General features: G+C 40.4%; 1 protein-coding gene across 10 annotated transcripts in view; it reads right to left on the minus strand.

The window, feature by feature from the left end:
* The window catches only part of ANK1 (ankyrin 1), a 189,377-nt gene that overhangs the window by 11,315 nt on the left and 159,346 nt on the right, over positions 1–18,716 (minus strand). For 5 of the 10 annotated variants that reach the window (XM_074209011.1, XM_074209009.1, XM_074209008.1 and 2 more), the window contains 4 exons: positions 11,103–11,445; positions 2,658–2,741; positions 1,314–1,379; positions 731–869 (listed from right to left, as the gene is read on the minus strand). In XM_074209011.1, the coding sequence (XP_074065112.1) occupies positions 768–869; positions 1,314–1,379; positions 2,658–2,741; positions 11,103–11,445 (595 nt within the window). In that variant the 3' untranslated portion in view covers positions 731–767. Of the gene's footprint in view, positions 1–730; positions 870–1,238; positions 1,380–2,657; positions 2,742–5,694; positions 9,469–11,102; positions 11,446–18,716 lie in introns of those variants that run through there. The other 5 variants (XM_074209015.1, XM_074209007.1, XM_074209013.1 and 2 more) reach the window with 4 other exon arrangements.

An 18,716-nucleotide genomic window follows, 5' to 3' on the forward strand; every position in this document is an offset into this window, starting at 1 on the left:
TTGCATCAATCAGTGAATCAATCCTTCTATTAGCCAACCTTAAGTATGTTATTGTTAGTATTATGCCAATTCTCAAAAAAACTTTCACTGGCTTCATATTGCCTGTGGAATCAAAGATATTTGCCTGACTTTCCATAACATTTGAGAGCATTTACAGATCGCCTCTAAGTGATCTTTTTTTTTTTAAATTAAGTGTCTGAGGCTGGATTTGAACCCAGGTACTCCTGACTCCAAGGCCGGTGCTTTATCCATTACGCCACCTAGCCGCCCCCTAAATGACCTTTTGAGACTTTTTTTATATCTATTTCCTTTGATACACTCTGTTCCCAGGCAAAGTGGACTCTCATCTGCCCTCCTGCTTTCACATCTGAATGGTAATGCAGATTTTCCTGTAGGTTTGGGATGCCCCTGTCCTCATCTCTCCTTTTGAAATGTTTCTCTTCCTTCTAGGACTTATGTAGGTACCATTTACTCCATGAAATCTTCCCTAATTACTCCTAACTAAAGGCATCTTCTCTTGCATATTGTTTTGTCTAGATCCTGCCTTTGCCCTCATTGCTCTGTCCCTTGTACCATCTTTATTTGTACTTTTAGTGCATTGCCCTATTCATGGCAGTTCTAGAGATTAGGGTTCAGCTGTTTTTTCATCTCTGTCATCTCAGTATTGAATATGGGCCCTTCCTTGCGTGCATTCACTGTGTGGTGTGATTTTGAAGAAAGATGAAATTACCTCCAAGGAGGCCGTTTGACAGGGAGGGGCCAGGAAATCACTGCTTCCCCCTTTTCAGACTTGCTCGTTTCACTATCTGGGCCCCTTTTCTCCCTTCCATCAGCTCCGACTGCAGGGCAATACTCCCTCTCACCTCCGCCTAGGGAGAGCCGCAATGGAAGCAGGAAGGTAGGGCAGATCACATGGAAAGAGAAAGACAGACAGACAGACAACAGGGACGAAAGAACAGATAGGAATTTAGCAAGACAGGTAAGAACAAGGCTCTCAAAGAAAGGCTCTCCTTCCTTCCCAAAGTGCCTCGAGGGAGCTGAGACCAGGAGGTTGGCAAACAGGGTACAGGTGGAATCTCAAGCTGAGCTGGAAGAGATGAGAGACAGCCAGAAATAAAGAGTATGGGTTACCAGAAAAAAGAGGTGATGATCAGCCATCATCTCCACAGAGCTGCTGGGGTCTTACTAAAGACCCCTGTATGAGAGGAGGCTCCTTGGGAGGCAAAGACCACCCATACCTTGGCATGTTTCATAAAATCATTAATATCTGCTTCCAGCTCACTGGGCTCCTGCCGAGTCCCCTCAGTATTCACCTCCTCCAGCTCCTGGGTGGTCCTGTCCCCAGATGTGTCTATCTGTCGAACCACTTTGCGGATGATCTGAAAGAGAAAAAAAGATGAAGTTTCCTCCTTTGTTCAACTCACCTGGGCCCAAGGGGGCCCTCTGAATACAGTACTATGACCAGTTCTCCTTATAGAATTTCACTTACTCCACAAAGGATCCCTTTCTTGTTTACAACCTGGCATGGATAAACTCCAGAGAAATAGGGGGATTTAATGGGGTGGAGGATGTTGTTCATCAACTGTAAAGTGAGGACTAGATCTAAAGGGCCTTTCAAACTCATGATCTTTTAAGGAATGCTTCAGGTCAAAGCAGGCAGAAGATTGAGGGATAAGGAAACAGAAATGTCAGAGAGGTAAAGGACCCTTCTCACTAAAACCACTGAAGTTAACTGTTGTAATTGAAAGAACACTGAATGAATGTTAGCTATTATCTTTACTGTACTTTTTTGTTTTTTTTTCAAGGCAGTGGGGTTAAGTGACTTGCCCAAGGTCACATAGCTAGGTAATTATTAAATGTTTGAGGCTGGATTTGAACTCAAGTCTTCTTGAACTCCAGGGCCAGTGCTCTATTCACTGCACAACCTAGCTTCCCCTGTACTTATTATTGTGGATAACTAGAGGATCAGGGCTTGAATTCTGACTGCTATCTATTATGGAAAATCCCTTAACTTTTCTGGATCTCAGTTTCCCTATGTGTAAAATGATGACTTTGTGTTAAATTCTGTGCAACCTTTGAAATGCTGTCAAAAGATGAAATCTGATTTTGCTAAGCAAACATATTTTCTTGGTATCATGGATAGAGATCCCAGTCTAGGGGACAAGAAGACCTGGGGTTCAAATCTCACATCTAACCCATGCTGATTGTGTCACCTTGGACTAGTCAACATGATCTCATAGTACTCCAGGAGCGTCTCTAATCTGTAAATTTGCAGGGAAGGTACCTACTTTGGTAGAGAGAGTATCCTCATCCATGAGGCAAAGGGAACAAAAAAATGCAGATCATGTCCTTATCCCTATAGGAATTGAATGCCTGAGATTTTTTTTTCTGGGACAGATTTGATTTGAAGAAAATAAATTGGGCTGTCAAAGAGAATTTCCTCTCTGAGACCACATGTCCCAATTTTAGCTTGGAAAAGACAGTCACTATAACCAGAGGAAACAGAGAACTCTCCATCTCCTGTGGCCTCCCTCATTTGAGATGAGCAAGGAAAAGCAGCCTCAAATACTTGTTTGATTAACTGTTTTTCTCCATGGGGTAGAGATTCCTGCTGCTCCCCATCAGTCTGATCCTCCCCCACCCAGCTGGGCTCTCACCTTCTTCGTGACAATATTGCCTTGCTCATCAGTGAATTGTTCTTCAGTCACGTGTTCCCCTGGAATATCCTGAAGCTCATTCCCCTAGAGTTAGAGAAGAGAAAATATGATATTTAATGAGGTAGGGAGGCCAGGCCAGGGACTGAGGGGAGAAAACGGAATGGTGGTGGAGACAGTAGCAGCAGCTACCATAATCACAGAAGCAAAGTAAGGACACAGGAGTAGGGTGGGTGGTTGACCTGAGCATGTGAGATCACATGGAGCAGGACCAAGAGGTGTGAAGCAGGAGGGAGTCCTGGGCAGTTCTGTTTGGACCACTTATTTATAGAGACCACTTTTTATGTTTGACATCACAAAAATCATCCCTGGTATAGGGATAACCCTAAGCCTAATTCCTCTTTTCTTTCTTTCTTTCCTTCCTTCCTTCCTTCCTTCCTTCCTTCCTTCCTTCCTTCCTTCCTTCCTTCCTTCCTTCCTTCCTTCCTTCCTTCCTTCCCACCTTCCAGCCTTCCTGCCTTCCCACCTTCCCACCTTTCCTTCTTTCTTTTCTTCCACAGGTTAAGTGACTTGTTTAGGGTTGCATAGATAGTAAGTGTCTCAGGTCATATTTGAACTCAGGTCCTCCTGACTCCAAGGCAGGTGCTCTATTCTTTGGGGTCACCTAGCTGCCCCTTAAATCTAATTCCTGAAGGCCATTCATGAGGAAGGGAAGCTGTGACAAGTCAGAAGAGAGGGGCAAGATTTTCTGTAACAGGCCTACTAATGGGACCGCTCAAGGACCAAACTAGCTCAGTGTCAAAAGCCTCATCACCAGATTGTTAACCACCTGGTCATGAATATTTTTGGCCATATTAACTCGAGAAGACTTTCTATAAGAATTCAAGGGGGGGGCAGCTAGGTGGTGCAGTGGATAGAGCACCGACCCTGGAGTCAGGAGTACCTGGGTTCAAATCCGGTCTCAGACACTTAATAATTACCTAGCTGTGTGGCCTTGGGCAAGCCGCTTAACCCCATTGTCTTGCAATAATAATAGTAATAATAATAATAATAATAATTACTACTAATAATAAATAAAATAAATAAAAAGAATTCAAGGAGTGAATATCCATAATGGCTGAATCACACACTTTCTAAAGCAGTTCTTTTTTTTATTTTTTTAGGTTTTTGCAAGGCAAATGGGGTTAAGTGGCTTACCCAAGGCCACACAGCTAGGTAATTATTAAGTGTCTGAGGCCAGATTTGAACTCAGGTACTCCTGACTCCAGGGCCCGTGCTCTATCCACTGTGCCACCTAGCCACCCCTAAAAGCAGAAGTTCTTAACCCAGAATTGTGAGCTTTTTTTTTTTAAAGATATTTTAATTTGATTGTTGGTTAAATATTGGAGCCTACACTGCACTGGTGGAAGGAGTTTTTTCTCTGGGAGTTCCCTAAACTAGTGAAATTATAGGTCTGTTCCCCTCCCAGAAAAGGGCAAGAGTACTAGGTTGGGGACAAAAAGTAATAATCCCTGAATTCAAGGAACTTAACATAATAATGATTTAAAACATTTTTTCACGTAACTATAGTCTTCTCTAGGGAGCAGGGAATGGAGGAAAATTAAAAAAAATACACTGCAGGGAACCACAGAAAACAGAAGGAAAGCACAGAAAATCAGGATAGCTTTGAAAACAATGTGTAATTTTATTACATTACTTTTTTTTTTCAAAAGTAAACAGTCTGAAATGGAAATTTATGGTTTTGTATTGAATCCTCTCTTTTTTGTTGTGTTGTATACATGGAAATGTTCTCTTTTTTTTTTGGTCTTTGTATATTTAAGTTCTAAATGAATAATTTTTTTTTTTACATTTTTGCAAGGCAATGGGGTTAAGCGGCTTGCCCAAGGCCACATAGCTAGGTAATTATCAAGTGCCTGAGACCGGATTTGAACCCAGGTACTCCTGACTCCAGGGCCGGTGCTTTATCCACTGTGCTACCTAGCTGTTCCAATAAGAAAAACTTTAAAAATTGATAATGGTATTTCAATAGAATTAGTTTCTTTTGCATGCTTATGTTATTTTATCTTTCACATCTAAAAATAATATTTGGAGAAAGGGTCCAGAAGAGTTGACTAGACTGCCAGAAAAGTTCATGACACAAAAAGAGATTAAAGAACTCTGGTTTAAAAGCATTTGAAACATTACTGTTTTACAAAGTACTTTTACATATCTTATCTCATCTGAACCTCACAACAGCCCTCAGAAGTAGTCAGAAGAACATTATTATCCCTATTTTAAAGGTGATCAAATCTCAGGACATAGTTTCTATACCTAAGTAAGGGTGTGGGTGTGGGTTGGACTGGGTGAGTTAGGTTATCCTCAATTACAATCATCAATTGAGAGTGTGCAAAGTAAGAGAAAACACTGGGCCTAGGTCTGCCTCAGATACATCCTGACTATGTGATTCTGATCTAGTCCTTTAATCTCTTAGTATACCTAGGCAACTATTGATTAAATATTAGAGCAGATGCTACACTGATGGAGTTTTCTCTCTGAGAGTTCTCAAAACCAGGGAAATTATTGGTCTGTTCTCCCAGAAAAGGATGAGGGTACTAGGCTGGGGAAAAAAACAAAAAACCCCAACAATCTAACCTTAATAATCCCTGTATTCCAGGAACTTAATAACATTCTAATAATTTAGGAATCTATGAGGCTGAGTGATATTTGCCCAAGCAAGTTGATAGATAAGTGATAGGCTTGGGACCAGAACCCAGACATCTGACTTCTGATCTGGTGCCATTTTCCACTACCTTACACTCTCCACCACCTAGGCTTGGGGCCACTCTGACTGTACCATTTCCCTAATGGGAAATCACAGCCACTAAGAGGGCTTCTCTCTCTCTCTCTCTTTGCCCTTCTCTCTTCTGACACTTGGGCTTTCCTCCTGGGGGTTTCTTAAGACTTCTGCCAAGACCTCTCCTTTTCACCTGAGTCCCTGTGGATGCCTCTTCTGACCCCTGCTCTTGCAGGGGCTCTCCCTGCCCCTCCACCTAGCCTTTACCTTCAGAATGACCCGACGCCTCACCACCCTGGTAGAGACGGATTCCTCGTCGTCACTCAGGCCTCCGTCCTCCCCTAGCTCCTTGTCCAGCTCCTGATGTAAATGCTTCAGCACATAGTACAGAGAACCCCGGACGATGTGCATAACATTCTGACAGCTGACCAGGAAAAAGCTTAGCAGCACCAATGTGACCAAGAGCTGGATAACAAAGGTCCACATCCTTGCTGCCTCTTCACTGACCCAGCCCGTGGGTGCTGAATGGTGCCAGTGGCCCATCTGCAGAGGGTGTCTGCCTTCTCATTCTCTCCTGGGGTTCACAGGCTCACTAGGGGCTTCATCTAGTTCTTTTGGGGGATATGAGACTTCAGGAAAGCTAGGAAAGGAGCCCCTAGAGCTGGAGCAGTCCCGGGTCTGTGAATAGCCATCTCAGGCTGGGCCCAAGGGTGACATCAGGGCCCTGTAATTTTAGCCCTTGCATACCAGCAGCTGGGGCTGTTCATTTGGGCAAGAAGGAAGTGGGCAGGTGCAGCTGTCCTCTGAGCTGGACACGCCTGTCAAAGTCACTCATGCCCAATAAAGTGACACTCCTGGCTTCTCCACCCTTTCCTCTTCTCCCAGGACCAGTAGATGAGGGTCTTACTGAATTGTTTTTCTTTTAGGAGTCTTTCCTGATGCTAGATGAGTGCTAGGACACCTTTTGCCAAAGAGAGGGCTGGCTTGAGGTGGGGAGAGGCTCTTCATAGATGGAAAATTTAGGAACTTGAGAGAAAATCAAGTCAGAATATGCATCTGGTGACATTTTTTTTAAGGTTGCTGTGGTGATAGAAACTCTCCCATTTATCACCAGAGCTGAAGGCTTTGAGTAGGACTTAGAATTTCAGGGTTCGTTTTAAAAATAACCCCAGGGAGCAACTGATTAATATAAGTGAATACTTTAGAAAACTTAGTCCAAGCAGCTGGGCCAAGTGGAAGAGAGGGGGTGATTCCCCTTGACCTAGAAGGGCAGTGGTTTTGCTTCACTATTCCCTGTCTACCTTTCAACGTTGCATATCATAGAAATACTTTATTTAATTGATGCCTCTTTTTTCACCTTCTTCTTTCAGATTTTCCCTTACTCTTCCTGAGTAAGGCAAAAAAAGAAGCAAAAGACAATCCCTGCCCTACAGGAACTTACTTCTAATGGGAAATTAGCCTGTTCTCTGTCCTTCTGCCCCTACTGGGCCTTTGCCCCATGACTGGAATGTTCTCATTTTTTCACTTCTGCTTCCTGGAATCCCTGGTGTCATTGAAAACTTTGTTTAAGGCCCTTTTCCATATGAGGCATTTCCTATTCTACTTGGTAGTGCTTCCCTTTACCTTGGGAGGCAGGTAAGTTATGCACTGGATAAAAATGATAGACTGGGAATCTAGAAGACCTGAGTTCAAATTCACATACTTAGTAGTGACCTAGGAAGTAGTATACCTTAGGAGTATGACCTGGGAAAGACACTTAACCTCTGTCTGCCTCTGTTTTCTCTTTTATAAATGAGGATAATAATACTTCCCAGGATCATTGTGAAGACCAAATTGGATAATATTTTTAAAGTGGTTAGCCCAGTAGTAGGTAGTATATGCTCGTTCTTTTCTCCTTTCTTCTTCCTCTTGTTCTTCCTCTTTGTTTATTTCCTTTTTTCCTTCTCTTCTTCCTCTTTTTCTTCTTTCTCCTCATCTTCTTCCTTTCTTTTCCTTTCTCTCTTTTTATCTTTCTTTTTATTCTTCTTCTTCCTCTTCTTTGTTCTTCTCCTTCTCTTCCTCTCCTCCTCCTCTTCTCTTGCCTCCTCTTCTCTTCCTTCTTTTCCTCTCCCTCCTTCTCTTCTCCTCCTCCTTCCTTTTTGTTCTCCTCTTCTTCTTCTTCTTCTTCTTCCTCCTCCCTTTTTCTTCTTTTCAACCTCCTCTTCCTCTCATTTCCCCTCCTTCCCTACTTCCTAGGGTTTTTGTAAGGCTCAAATGAGACAATAGTCACAAAGTGCTTTGCAAACCTTTAAAGAGGTATAGAACTGTTGGCTGTTGCTCACATACATCCCAGTAGAATTTAAGCTCTTTGAAGAGTTTGTTTTTATTCTCATTTTTTTTGTATTCTCCTAGGGCTAAGTTTATAGAAGGTGCCTAATCAGTGTTAGTTGAATTGAATCAAATAGGTTTAAAATTTCTGTTCATCTTATGTCTTTTTTTGTGCAAGGTAATGGGGTTAAGTGACTTGCCCAAGGACACACTGCTAAGTAAGTATTAAGAGTCTGAGGCTGGATTTGAACTCAGGCCCTCCTAACTCCAGGACCAGTGTTCTATGCACTGCACCACTTAGCTGTCCCAATCTCATGCCCTTTTTGACCACAAGATATCAGAGAGCAGAGACTGAGTATGGATTTCTTTTGTAACCACACAACATGTGTGCACAGGTAACCAAAAAATACCACTACTTTCAATTCAAATATCCTTACCCTATACAATAGGCATTTATCTTTTTGAGACAGTTTAGAGGGGGAAGAATACAGGGTTGAGGAGCCAGAAAAAAAACCATTTGAATTTTAAGTCAGAGGATTGGGATTGGGATTGGAATGCTCTATTGTCTATGTGATTTTTGGGAATATCCTCTTTGAACCTCCATTTGTCATCTATAAGTTGGATAAGATGTTCTTTTAGGTTCCTTCCTAATTTTAATTTTGTGGATTTATTAAAGCCCAGCTCTTGATATTAGATATGTGGGGCAGCTAGATGACACAATGCACAGAGAGTCAGCCCTGGAGTAAGGAAGACCTGTATACAAAAACCAACCCCAGACACTTAATAGTTGAGTGATCCTGGGCAAGTCAATTAACTTCTATCTGATTCAGATTCCTCATCTATACAATGAATTGGAGAGGGAAATGGCAAACCATTCCAGTATCTTTGTCCAGAAAACCCCAAATGGGGTCATGAATGGTCAGATGCAACTGAAAAGACTCAACAACAACAAAATAGTGAAAATGAAGATGCAATTTTTTCTTCTATCTATGTTCAAGAACTCCCTGGAATCTATCTGCAGACTCCTTGAAAGTTCTATGGACCTCAGATTAAGATTCTTTGGACTAAATGACCTCTAAGAGTCTTCCAGTCCTAAATTTTAATGATCCTTTGGTCCTGTGATCCATGTAACAATTCTACCTCCTCTCTTTTTCCCAAGATCACCATTCCTATGCTCTAGGATTAGTATTCTTGACCTTTTGTGTATCTCAGCTCCCTTTGACAGTCAGTGTGGTGAAACCTACATACTTCTCAGAATCATGTTTTCAAATACATAGAACAAAATACATAAAATCAAAAAAAGGAAACCAAAAGTTAGTGAAAATATGTAATTTCCCTCCATCTAAATATCTTCTTCCAAAGAGTCCATAAGGCTCAGATAAACAATCCCGCTTCTGGGGACTGCAAGGTCCTCTGATGGTCAGAGGGTAGGTTTCTTTCTCTTTCTCAAACCCGACTGAGGCTGTGTCCATTCCTGGAAGCTCCCTTCTTATTCCTTTCTGTGAGAGGCTGGGTGGGGAGGTGGGGGGAGGGGCTAAGGGTTTTTGGAGTACAGCAGAAACCTAATTAGGGAGAATGCAGGGTGGTAGATCAGTGTTATAAATGGAGACCAGCAGCTAGTCCAACACTCACATATTTGGCAGGACAGCATTCTAAATAAAACTATTTAACTTCTGGCTGGTTCTCAGAGCCAGGAATCTGGGATTATCTTGGAACCTACCCCCCCCCCCTTTGGGGACCTATTAAGTAGTAACCCAGGGAGACTGACAGGCCCAAGGCAAGGAAGAGTTAGGAAAAGGGAGAGAAGAATAACAGATAAAAATAGTATAGTGGAAATAACATTACGTTTAGAGACAGAAGGGTGGAGTTCAGATCCCAGCTCAGTTAGTTGCCAGCTGTGTGATCTAGGATAAGTTCTTTACTTCTTTGGAAGATGAAAATGACTATTTTTAATCTATAAAATTCAGGGGTTGGAATAGATGATTTCTAAGGTCTCTTCCAGCTAGGATGTCTAAGTCTATAATAAAGAGAGGAAAGTGAGAAAGAAGGAAAGAGAAAGGAGGAAGTAAAAATGAGGGAAGCAAGGAAGGTAGAAAAAAGAAGGAAGGAATGGAGGAAAGAAAAAAGGAAGCAAAAAATAAGGAAAGAAGAAATGTAGGAAGGAAGAAAGAAAAAACAAAAAAGAAAGGAAGGAATGTATAACAAAGGAAAGAAGAGAGGAAAAAAGAAAAGAAGGAAGAAAGGGAAGGAGGGAGAGAGGAAGGGAGGAAAGAAGGAAGGAAGGCAGAAAGGATAGGAAGGAAGCAAGGAAGGATGAGAGGTAGGAAGAGGGAAGAAAGGAGAGAAGCAAGGAAAGGAAGGAGAGAGAAGAAACAAAGGAAGGAAGGAAGAGAGAAGGAAGGATGAGGTGGAAAAAGGAAAAAAGGAAAAGGGAGGGAAGGAGGAAGAAAAAGGAAGGAAGAAAGCAAAAAAAGAAAAGTAGGAAGAAATTAAAGTAGGAAGGAAGGTAGGAAGGAAGGAAAGAAGGAAGGAAGGAGAAAGAAAGAACAAATAGCGAAGAAAAAAAGGATAATGAGAAGAGATACTTATGGTGGGGACTGACCAGGTATGACTTAGCAGTGACTACTCTTGCCTGATAGGTGTCAACAAAAAAGAAAGGAGGAGAATAACTTTATTTTCTTTCTTCCATACTGAATGGAGTCCAACCATAATTGAGCAAACTGAGTGAAATGCTTGGTTTTAAAGACCAATATCTATTACCTTTAATTTAAAAAAACACCAGTTATCTTATTATATAATTTTTCTATCTCTTATACTTTATTTTTCTTCCTTAAGGATATGATTTCTCTTTCATCACATTTAACTTAGATCAATGTATACTATGGAACAAAGTAAAGACTATCTTCTGAGGGGACTGGGGGAGGGGAGGGAAACAACATTAGGGGGAAAATTATAAAATTCTAAATAAGGAAATTTAAATACAAAATGCTTGGTTTTGTGTTTGGGAAGTTCCATATGAACACCCAGCAAGAGGCTATAACTGCCCAGCTGTCTAGATGGTGCAGTGGATAGAGCACTGGCCTTGGAGTCAGGAGGATGGTAGTTCAAATCCAGCATCAGACATTTATTAGCTCTGTGACCTTGGTCAAATCACTTAACCTGGATTGCCTTGCATCCAGGACCATCTCCAGTCATATTGATTACTATCTGGCCATTGGACCCAGATGACTCTGGAGAAGGAAGTGACGCAGGTGACTTAGCTCAGCACCCCCTCACACAAATCCAATTCATGTGCCTGTCATGGCATCACCTCCCTGATGTCATGGTCTTCTTTGAGAATGAAGGACAACCATTATCATCGCCCTTACCTTGCCTAGCCTAGAGAAGGCACTCTCAGCTTCTTCCGTCCATTTTCCATAGCCCTGACTCACAACAGGTGGGTGTCTCTGCTCTCTTTTGGTCAGTGGGCTCTCAGACTCCGACTGTTCCAATGAATCGACTCGCATGTGCTCTACTGTGGGCAGCAGGATCTTCTCATATTCCTGAGACCCACTGGGTTCCAGGCCTTTTACAGAGGAGATGGTGGTCACTGTTCTCTGGATCGAGTGTGGGCCCCCTGTGGCATCCTCCTGCCAAGAGCTCTGTGCTGCATCTTTCAGATAGGAGATGATAGAGCCATCTGTGTCCCAGTCCTTTGTTCTGGAGGCCAGACTAGGAGGCAATGTTTGGAGAAGAGAAAGAGCAGAATAGTTACATTGCTGCTTGTTTCTGATACCCGCCCTATCCCATTCAAAATGGTGGAAACACCTAGCCAAACTTGGACTGAGATTGTATGCTAACACACACATCACACATCACTGGTAATAGTCCTTGTAGTAGATTCTTAGCGGTCCCCTAGAGATGAAGTGTTAAAGGTATGCGATCCATAACACACGGGAAGAATCAAGGTAAAAGTAATTCTTATCAGATTTTATTGTGTATATGAATTAATTAAAAATAAATCCATACGTATGTGTCATTTTCTAAGTAAACATATACAACCCACAGCATCTAGGTAACAGTGAATAGAGAGATGGATCTGAAGTCAGGAAGCCTCAACTTCATGAGTTTAAATCTGGCTTTGGATATTTCCTAGCTGTGTGACCCTGGACAAGTCACTAATTCTATTTGCTTTACTTTCCTCTTCTGTAAAATGAACTGGAGAAGGAAATGGCAAACTACTCTAGTATTTTTGCCAAGAAAACACCAAATGTAGTCACAAAGAGTTGGACATGGTTGAAAACAATTGAATAACAACAAGGCATTCTTATGTCTGGTTCAGTGTCCTTGTTGCTCTTTGAGTTGGTTGCTATTGTCCAAGAGTGTAGCAAACAGAGCCTGAGATCACTTTAATTCTCCTTTGTCCCAGAGAACAGAAGCTAAGAATGATAATGGGAAGAGTAGGGATGAAGATTTTGGTTTAATAAGAAAGAAAGAAAAAACCTTTTTTTTTTTTTTTAACAATTAGACTTTCCTGAAGTGAATTGGAATGCCTTAGCAGTCTTATTCATCACCAGTGGATAGATAACTTGGAAGGAATGTTGTAGAGGGGAATTCATGATTTGAATAAGGGTTAAAGGAAAAGACCTCTGAACTTCCTTTCACTCTAAGGGTCTATGACATGAGTTGTTGTAAAATCATTCTTCCTTTCACAGGAAGAAATTAAACCTTTTTCATTAAAGTGATTATTATAAATCAGGTATTGTGCTAAGTGTTTTAAAAATGTTATTTTATTTGATCTTCAAACTCTGGGAGATAGGTACTATTATTATCTTTTTTTTTTCTTTTTTGTAGGGTAATGGGGTTAAGGGACTTGCTCAAGGTCTCTGAAGATGAATTTGAACTCAGGTTTTCCTGACTCTAGGACCAATGCTCTATCCATTGTGTCACCTAGCCACTTACATTTTACAGTTAAGGAAACTGAGGCAGACAGAGGTTAAGTGATTTGCCCACGGTTATACAGTTAGTGTCTATAGCCTTTTTTGAACTCAAAGACTTCCTAACTCCAAGTCCAGCATGCTATGTTATACTTCCCCCTCTAATTGCCTTGGGGGTCGGGTGCACCAACATCTCATTTTTATCCCTTAAATAGAAATATCTATTGTGTACAGGTCAAATTACACGAAAGGACTCATTTGGAAATATAAACAGAAACTTTGCTTCCAAGTTTCTAAAGAATTTGCAACCCCTTATTGTCCCACAAGATCTGTGATCCAAATGGGGAAGGAGGAGGATTTAGTTAGACAACAACCCTAATTTTTTCTGTTGCAAGGAACATAGAGTTGTCCACAATAATCAGAACCTTGCTTGAATCTATGAACTGTTGGGAGATAGCTTGACTGGGAACGATGTAATATGGAATCAGCACCACTAGATGGAGCCAAAGTGCTCACAGCACTGCCCTGGAATCAACTACAGCTTCGGATAAATACTAGCTGTGTGACCTTGAACTAGTCACTAAATCTCTGTATGCCTCAGTTTCCTCACCTATAAAATGCAGAAAATAGGAACATCAATCTTAGTTATGTGTGAAGCTCTTAGCAAAATGTTTGGTACATGGTGCTTAGTCATTTCAGTTGTATGTTGTTTCTTTGTGACCCCATTTGGAGTTTTCTTGGCAGAGGCAGTGTAGTAGATTGCCATTTCCTTTTCCAGTTCATTTTACATACAGTAAGTGTCTGAGACTAGATTTGAACTCAGGTCTTCCTGACTCTACTCCTGGTACTCTATCCACTCTACTACCTAGCAGTCCATCTGATATAGAGTTAGATCTAATAAATCTTTGTTTCCTTCCCTCCTACATAATTACAGCATCTCAGAACTGGAAGTGACCTTTGTGGGTATCCAGCCTAATCCCCATGGGTTAGGAAAATAAATGGCAGTGACTATGCCTGGTACCCTGAGAGTGGGAATAGAGACACTAGAAGTTCCACATGAGTAGGTGAGATGTCTTATTCCAGAGGGAGCTGAGGAATATAGGGAATTCTAGGATGAATTGAGGAAAACAGCCAACAGGAGAAGGGGAACTGTTCCATTCATTTGCTAGTCACTCTTTTTTGTATATGTCAATAAGGTTTCAAGAACAGGCATCATATTTTTTTTGTTTTCAGGTTTTTTTGCAAGGCAATGGGGTTAAGTGGTTTGCCCAAGGTCACACAGCTAGGTAATTATTGTCTGAGGCCAGATTTGAACTCAGATACTCCTGACTCCGGGGCCAGGACTCTATCTACTGAGCTACCTAGCTGCCCCAGGCACCATATTTTAAATTTTGTTTTCTCTATAATAACCATAATAAGGTTGGAGAATACAGTCAGTGTTTCAAAAATAGTTCAATTCAACAAGCATTTATTGCATGTTTCCTGTATGCAAGACCCTGGGTTATGGGTTGGGAATCCAAAGACAACCCTGAAGAACAATCCCTGTCCTTAAGAAGCTAATATTCTATTGGATGAATAAATGAATCTGAGTGAATAAATGAATGAGGAGAATCAGAGTCACAACTTTGGACTCTACAGAATTCAAATACATCCCTTTTTCTTAAATTACCAATACTAATCACTTTTCTGGGACTTCCTGGCTAGCCATACATATAGTATACAGCATTCCATCTCAGCAAAGAATACTCAGTCATCCCAAAGAAAAGCCCTACATTAAGAGATGACTGCCTTACTCTCAAAATTCTATCCTATCTAAAACATACAGTGTGTTACTAAGCAAAAAATATTAAGTTTGAATGATCTGATTTGAATCCCAACTTGGATATTTACCAATAGAAATAAAAACAATAGGTCTTCACAAATGTTTTTGATATATTATGTTATCAGACTAAAAGACAAATCTCTGAAAAGAATGCCCAATATACACACACTGATGAGAAGATGATCATAAACCCAGGGACCTTCAAGGGTAGTCTGTCTTCATCATAGAGATGAGGAAGCTAAAGGTAGAGAGGCCAAGTTGATTTGCCTAAGGTCAGTGTTGTTGAATTGTTTCAGTCATGTCTAACTCTTTGAGGCCTATTAAGAGTTTTTCTTGGTAAAGGTATAGGAATGGCTTGCCATATCCTTCTATAGCTCATTTTACAGATGAGGAAACTGAGGCAAACAGAATTATGTGACTTGCCCAGGGTCACACAGTTGATAAATGTCTGAAGATAAATTTGAACTCAGACCTTCCTGATTCCAGGCCTGATGCTCTAAACACCGTACCCTGAGCTGAGATTTGAGTTCAGTTCCCCAAATTCAACTTTTCCCACTGCTTTGAGCTGACTTTTTGAGGAGATAAACCTTTCCCCCTCATATTCATTTCTGTTTCCTTGGTGAGGGTAGAAGCATTCCCATAGAAGAATGATACATTAGATAAGAGTGCTTGGACTTGGCGTCAGGAGAAACCTGAGTTCAAATCCAACCTTAGATACTTATTAGCTGTTTTCTGGGTAAGCCACTTAGCTTTTGTATCAATTTCTTCATCTGAATAATGGGGATGATAGCATCTCCTCAGACTCACTGTGAGCACTAAATGAGATAACATTTGTAAAATACTTTGCAAACCTTAAAGTATTATATAAATACTAGTTGTTATTATTTTGGGGCAGCTAGATGGTACAATGGATGGAGCACTGGGACTGGAGTCAAGCAAATCTGTGTTAAATCTGACCTTAGACATTTATTAGGTATGTGACCCTGGACAAGTCACACTTGTTTGCCCCATCTGTAAAATGATCTGGAGAAGGAAGTGGTAAATCAATCTGATATCTTTGTCAAGAAAACCACCAATGGGGTCATGAGGAATCTGAAATAACTGAACAACAAAAAATTATTATTTCAGAAGCAAGGTAGTTTCTTGGGTTAGTACTTCCCAAGTACTATTAAATGACTGAATAACAAGAACTAGTTAGCCTGATCTCAGCCTTCTCTCTCCCTTACCTGTGCTCTTACTTGCCTATAATAATTTCCTCCTATATTTGCCTGTTGAAATCCTTCTTGTCATTTAAAAAAAATTTAAATTTTTATTTTTTTCCAATCACATGTAAAAAAACTATACCTTCTCTTCTTTTAGTATTCTCCTTCACATTTTCTAATACTTGTGACCAGAAGTGAGTTTTACTTTGAATCTCTTCTCCTTTTCCACTTGGTCTCTTTCATCATTCTTTCATTGAATAACCACTTAAAAAAACCTATATCTGTGCAAGGAACTATTCTAGGTGCTTGGGATAGAAAGTCAAGACTGAAAAAAGTCCCTGACCTTAGAGACATTACATTCTATTGGGTGGGAGAAGTAACACATATGTGAATAAGTCAGTTCAAAGAAGATTCAAAATCATTTTGGAGTGTGGAGGGAGCTAACAACCAGGAACTTCAGGGAAAGATGGTCATCTCCTCCTGTAGGAAGTGGACAGAACCTCAAAGGAGGAAATTTTTTGGGAGGCAATTGGAATTAAGTGACTTGCCCAGGGTCACATAGCTGATAAATGTCTGAGGTCAAATTTGAACTCAGGTCCTCCTGACTCCAGGACTGGCTCTCTATCCACCGAATCACCCTAGCTAGCTGAAGCTAGATAGTCTAAGTAGAAGAAGTGAAGAGGGAATACCATTCTAGACATGGTCATGGTACAGCTTTAGGATTATCAGTTTGACAGCTAGGTAAGGGATGAATTAGGAAGCTGGGAGAGATGGAGGCAGGGAATCCAAACAGGAAGTTCTGGCAATAGATTAGTTAAGGTGGCACAGTGGATAGAGCACTGGCCCTGGAGTCAGGAGGACCTGAGTTCAAATCTGGCCTCAGATACTTAATAATTACCTAGGTGTGTGACCTTGTGCAAATCACTTAACTCCATTGTCTTTCAAAAAAAACAAAACAAAACAAAAAAAGATTAGGAAAAAGGTCATGAAGCCTTGAAATGGGGTGACCAAATGAGAGGGTTGATAAGGGGACAGATATGGCAAAACTAACAAGACTTGGAGACTGATGGGATATTGAGAGAGGGTGAGGAAAAGGGGAAGGTAGAGAAGGATTTTGAGACTGGGATTGGAAATGAATGGAAAAATGGTGGTGCCCTTGATAGAAGTAAGGACATGAGGAATAGGACCTGTAGGGCATGCTGAGTTTGAGATGCCTATGATCATCTGACAGGAAACCAGAAGATCAAGCCATCAAAGTGACAGAGTTGGAACAGACCTCCAAAGTCATTTGGTCCAGCTCTCTAGTTTTAAATGCTAATAATAGTACTTACCTCCTGGTGAGGATCAAATGAGAGAGTAATTGTAAAGTTCTTAGCACAGGGTTTGACACATAGTAAGTACTACATACATACTAGTTATTACTGCTATTATTATTTTACATCTGGGGAAACTGAGGCCCAGAGGTAAGACTTACCCAAGACCATGTGTCAGAGTTGGGATTCTAACAATGATCCTTTTCCTATCACATTATAAGGAAAGAAAGAAGCATATATGAAAGTGCTGTATATTGAAATTTCCTCATTTTTTTAAAATGAACTGGAGAAGGAAATAGCAAACTACTCTAGTATCTTTGCCAAGAAAACCCCCAGTGGGGTCATGGAAAGTCAGACACCCCTGAACAACAAAAAGTGACTATTTGCCATTCACTTTTTTAAGCGCTTTATAAACATTCTCTCATTTGATTCTCATAATCAACTCTGAGATGTAGGTGCTCCAATTATCTCAATTAACCCTGGGAGGGAGGTGCTCCGATTATCTCAATTTACAGATGAAGAAGCAGAGGCAACAGAAGTGTCTTGCCCAGGACCATGTATTTTAGGAAACTCTGAAGCTGATTTGAACTCAGGTCTTCTTGACTTTAGCTCTAACTGGTGTCCCACTCAACTGCCTCAAGATTCAATAGTAGTTGAGGAAAAGAGACTAGAATTCAAAAGAGAGATCAGGACTAGATATATAGACCCGGGAGTCATCTGCATAGAAATGAGAATAAATTCCCCCTTGGACCCCCCGCCCCCACTTTGTTTTCTTCTTTCAGCAGTTATAAGGTACAATTTTACAGTTTCCAATATCTAATAATTCCAGAGAAATTTAGCAGACATAAAAGTTGCAGATTCAAGGACCAAGGTGACTTAAGGTAGGACAGAATTTACAGTTTTCATCATTTCCATAAAAATATCTTGGGCAGAATTTATTGCAACTAATTCCCCTATATCAGTGGTTGCCAGCAGAAAGTTCCATGACTTGAGTTTTAATAATCTCTAGGTTAAATCCTTGTAATAAACTAAATTAAGATTTTTTTTTAGTTAAGCTAACACATTTTCTCATTTTCTAATCCCATTCTATGCACTATTCATACTGTAATAAAGTTATTCAGTTATTTTTCTCTCTCTCTGAATCCCTCGATTATAAACTTATTGAGGGCAGGGACATCTTGCTTATATATAACTCTCCTAGCAACTAGAACATAATATTCTTCACAAAGTAATCACCTGACAGTCTATTAAATTGAGTGTATCTGACATAATAAATGAAGGGGGAGAACTGGTAATTAATATTAATAATAGTATATACATCATTAATCATAGTAATAATTGTCAACAATAAGTAGTAATTAGGAAGTCTATGAATAAATATGATATGGATGCATTTATCAATAACACTATTAGTTGACAATATAAATATCAATATTTTTATTAATATCAATGATGATATTTAATAATAATAGCTAACATTTATATAACCATGTGTCAGACACTAAACTAAACACTTTACAGTTATTATCCCATTTTATCCTCACAACCACCCTAGGAGGTGCTCTTATTATCTTCATTTTACAGAAGAAGAAACCGAGGCAAATAGGATTTTGCCTAGAGTTGCCCAGTTAGCAAATGTCTGAGGCTAGATTTGAATTCAGGTCTTTTTAACCTCAGCTTCAGCTCTCTCCATCTGCTAGTGTTTTGTTTGTTTTTTTTTTTTTAGGTT

The sequence above is a fragment of the Macrotis lagotis genome, chromosome 1, assembly GCF_037893015.1.
Source record: "Macrotis lagotis isolate mMagLag1 chromosome 1, bilby.v1.9.chrom.fasta, whole genome shotgun sequence".
NCBI lineage: Eukaryota > Metazoa > Chordata > Mammalia > Peramelemorphia > Peramelidae > Macrotis > Macrotis lagotis.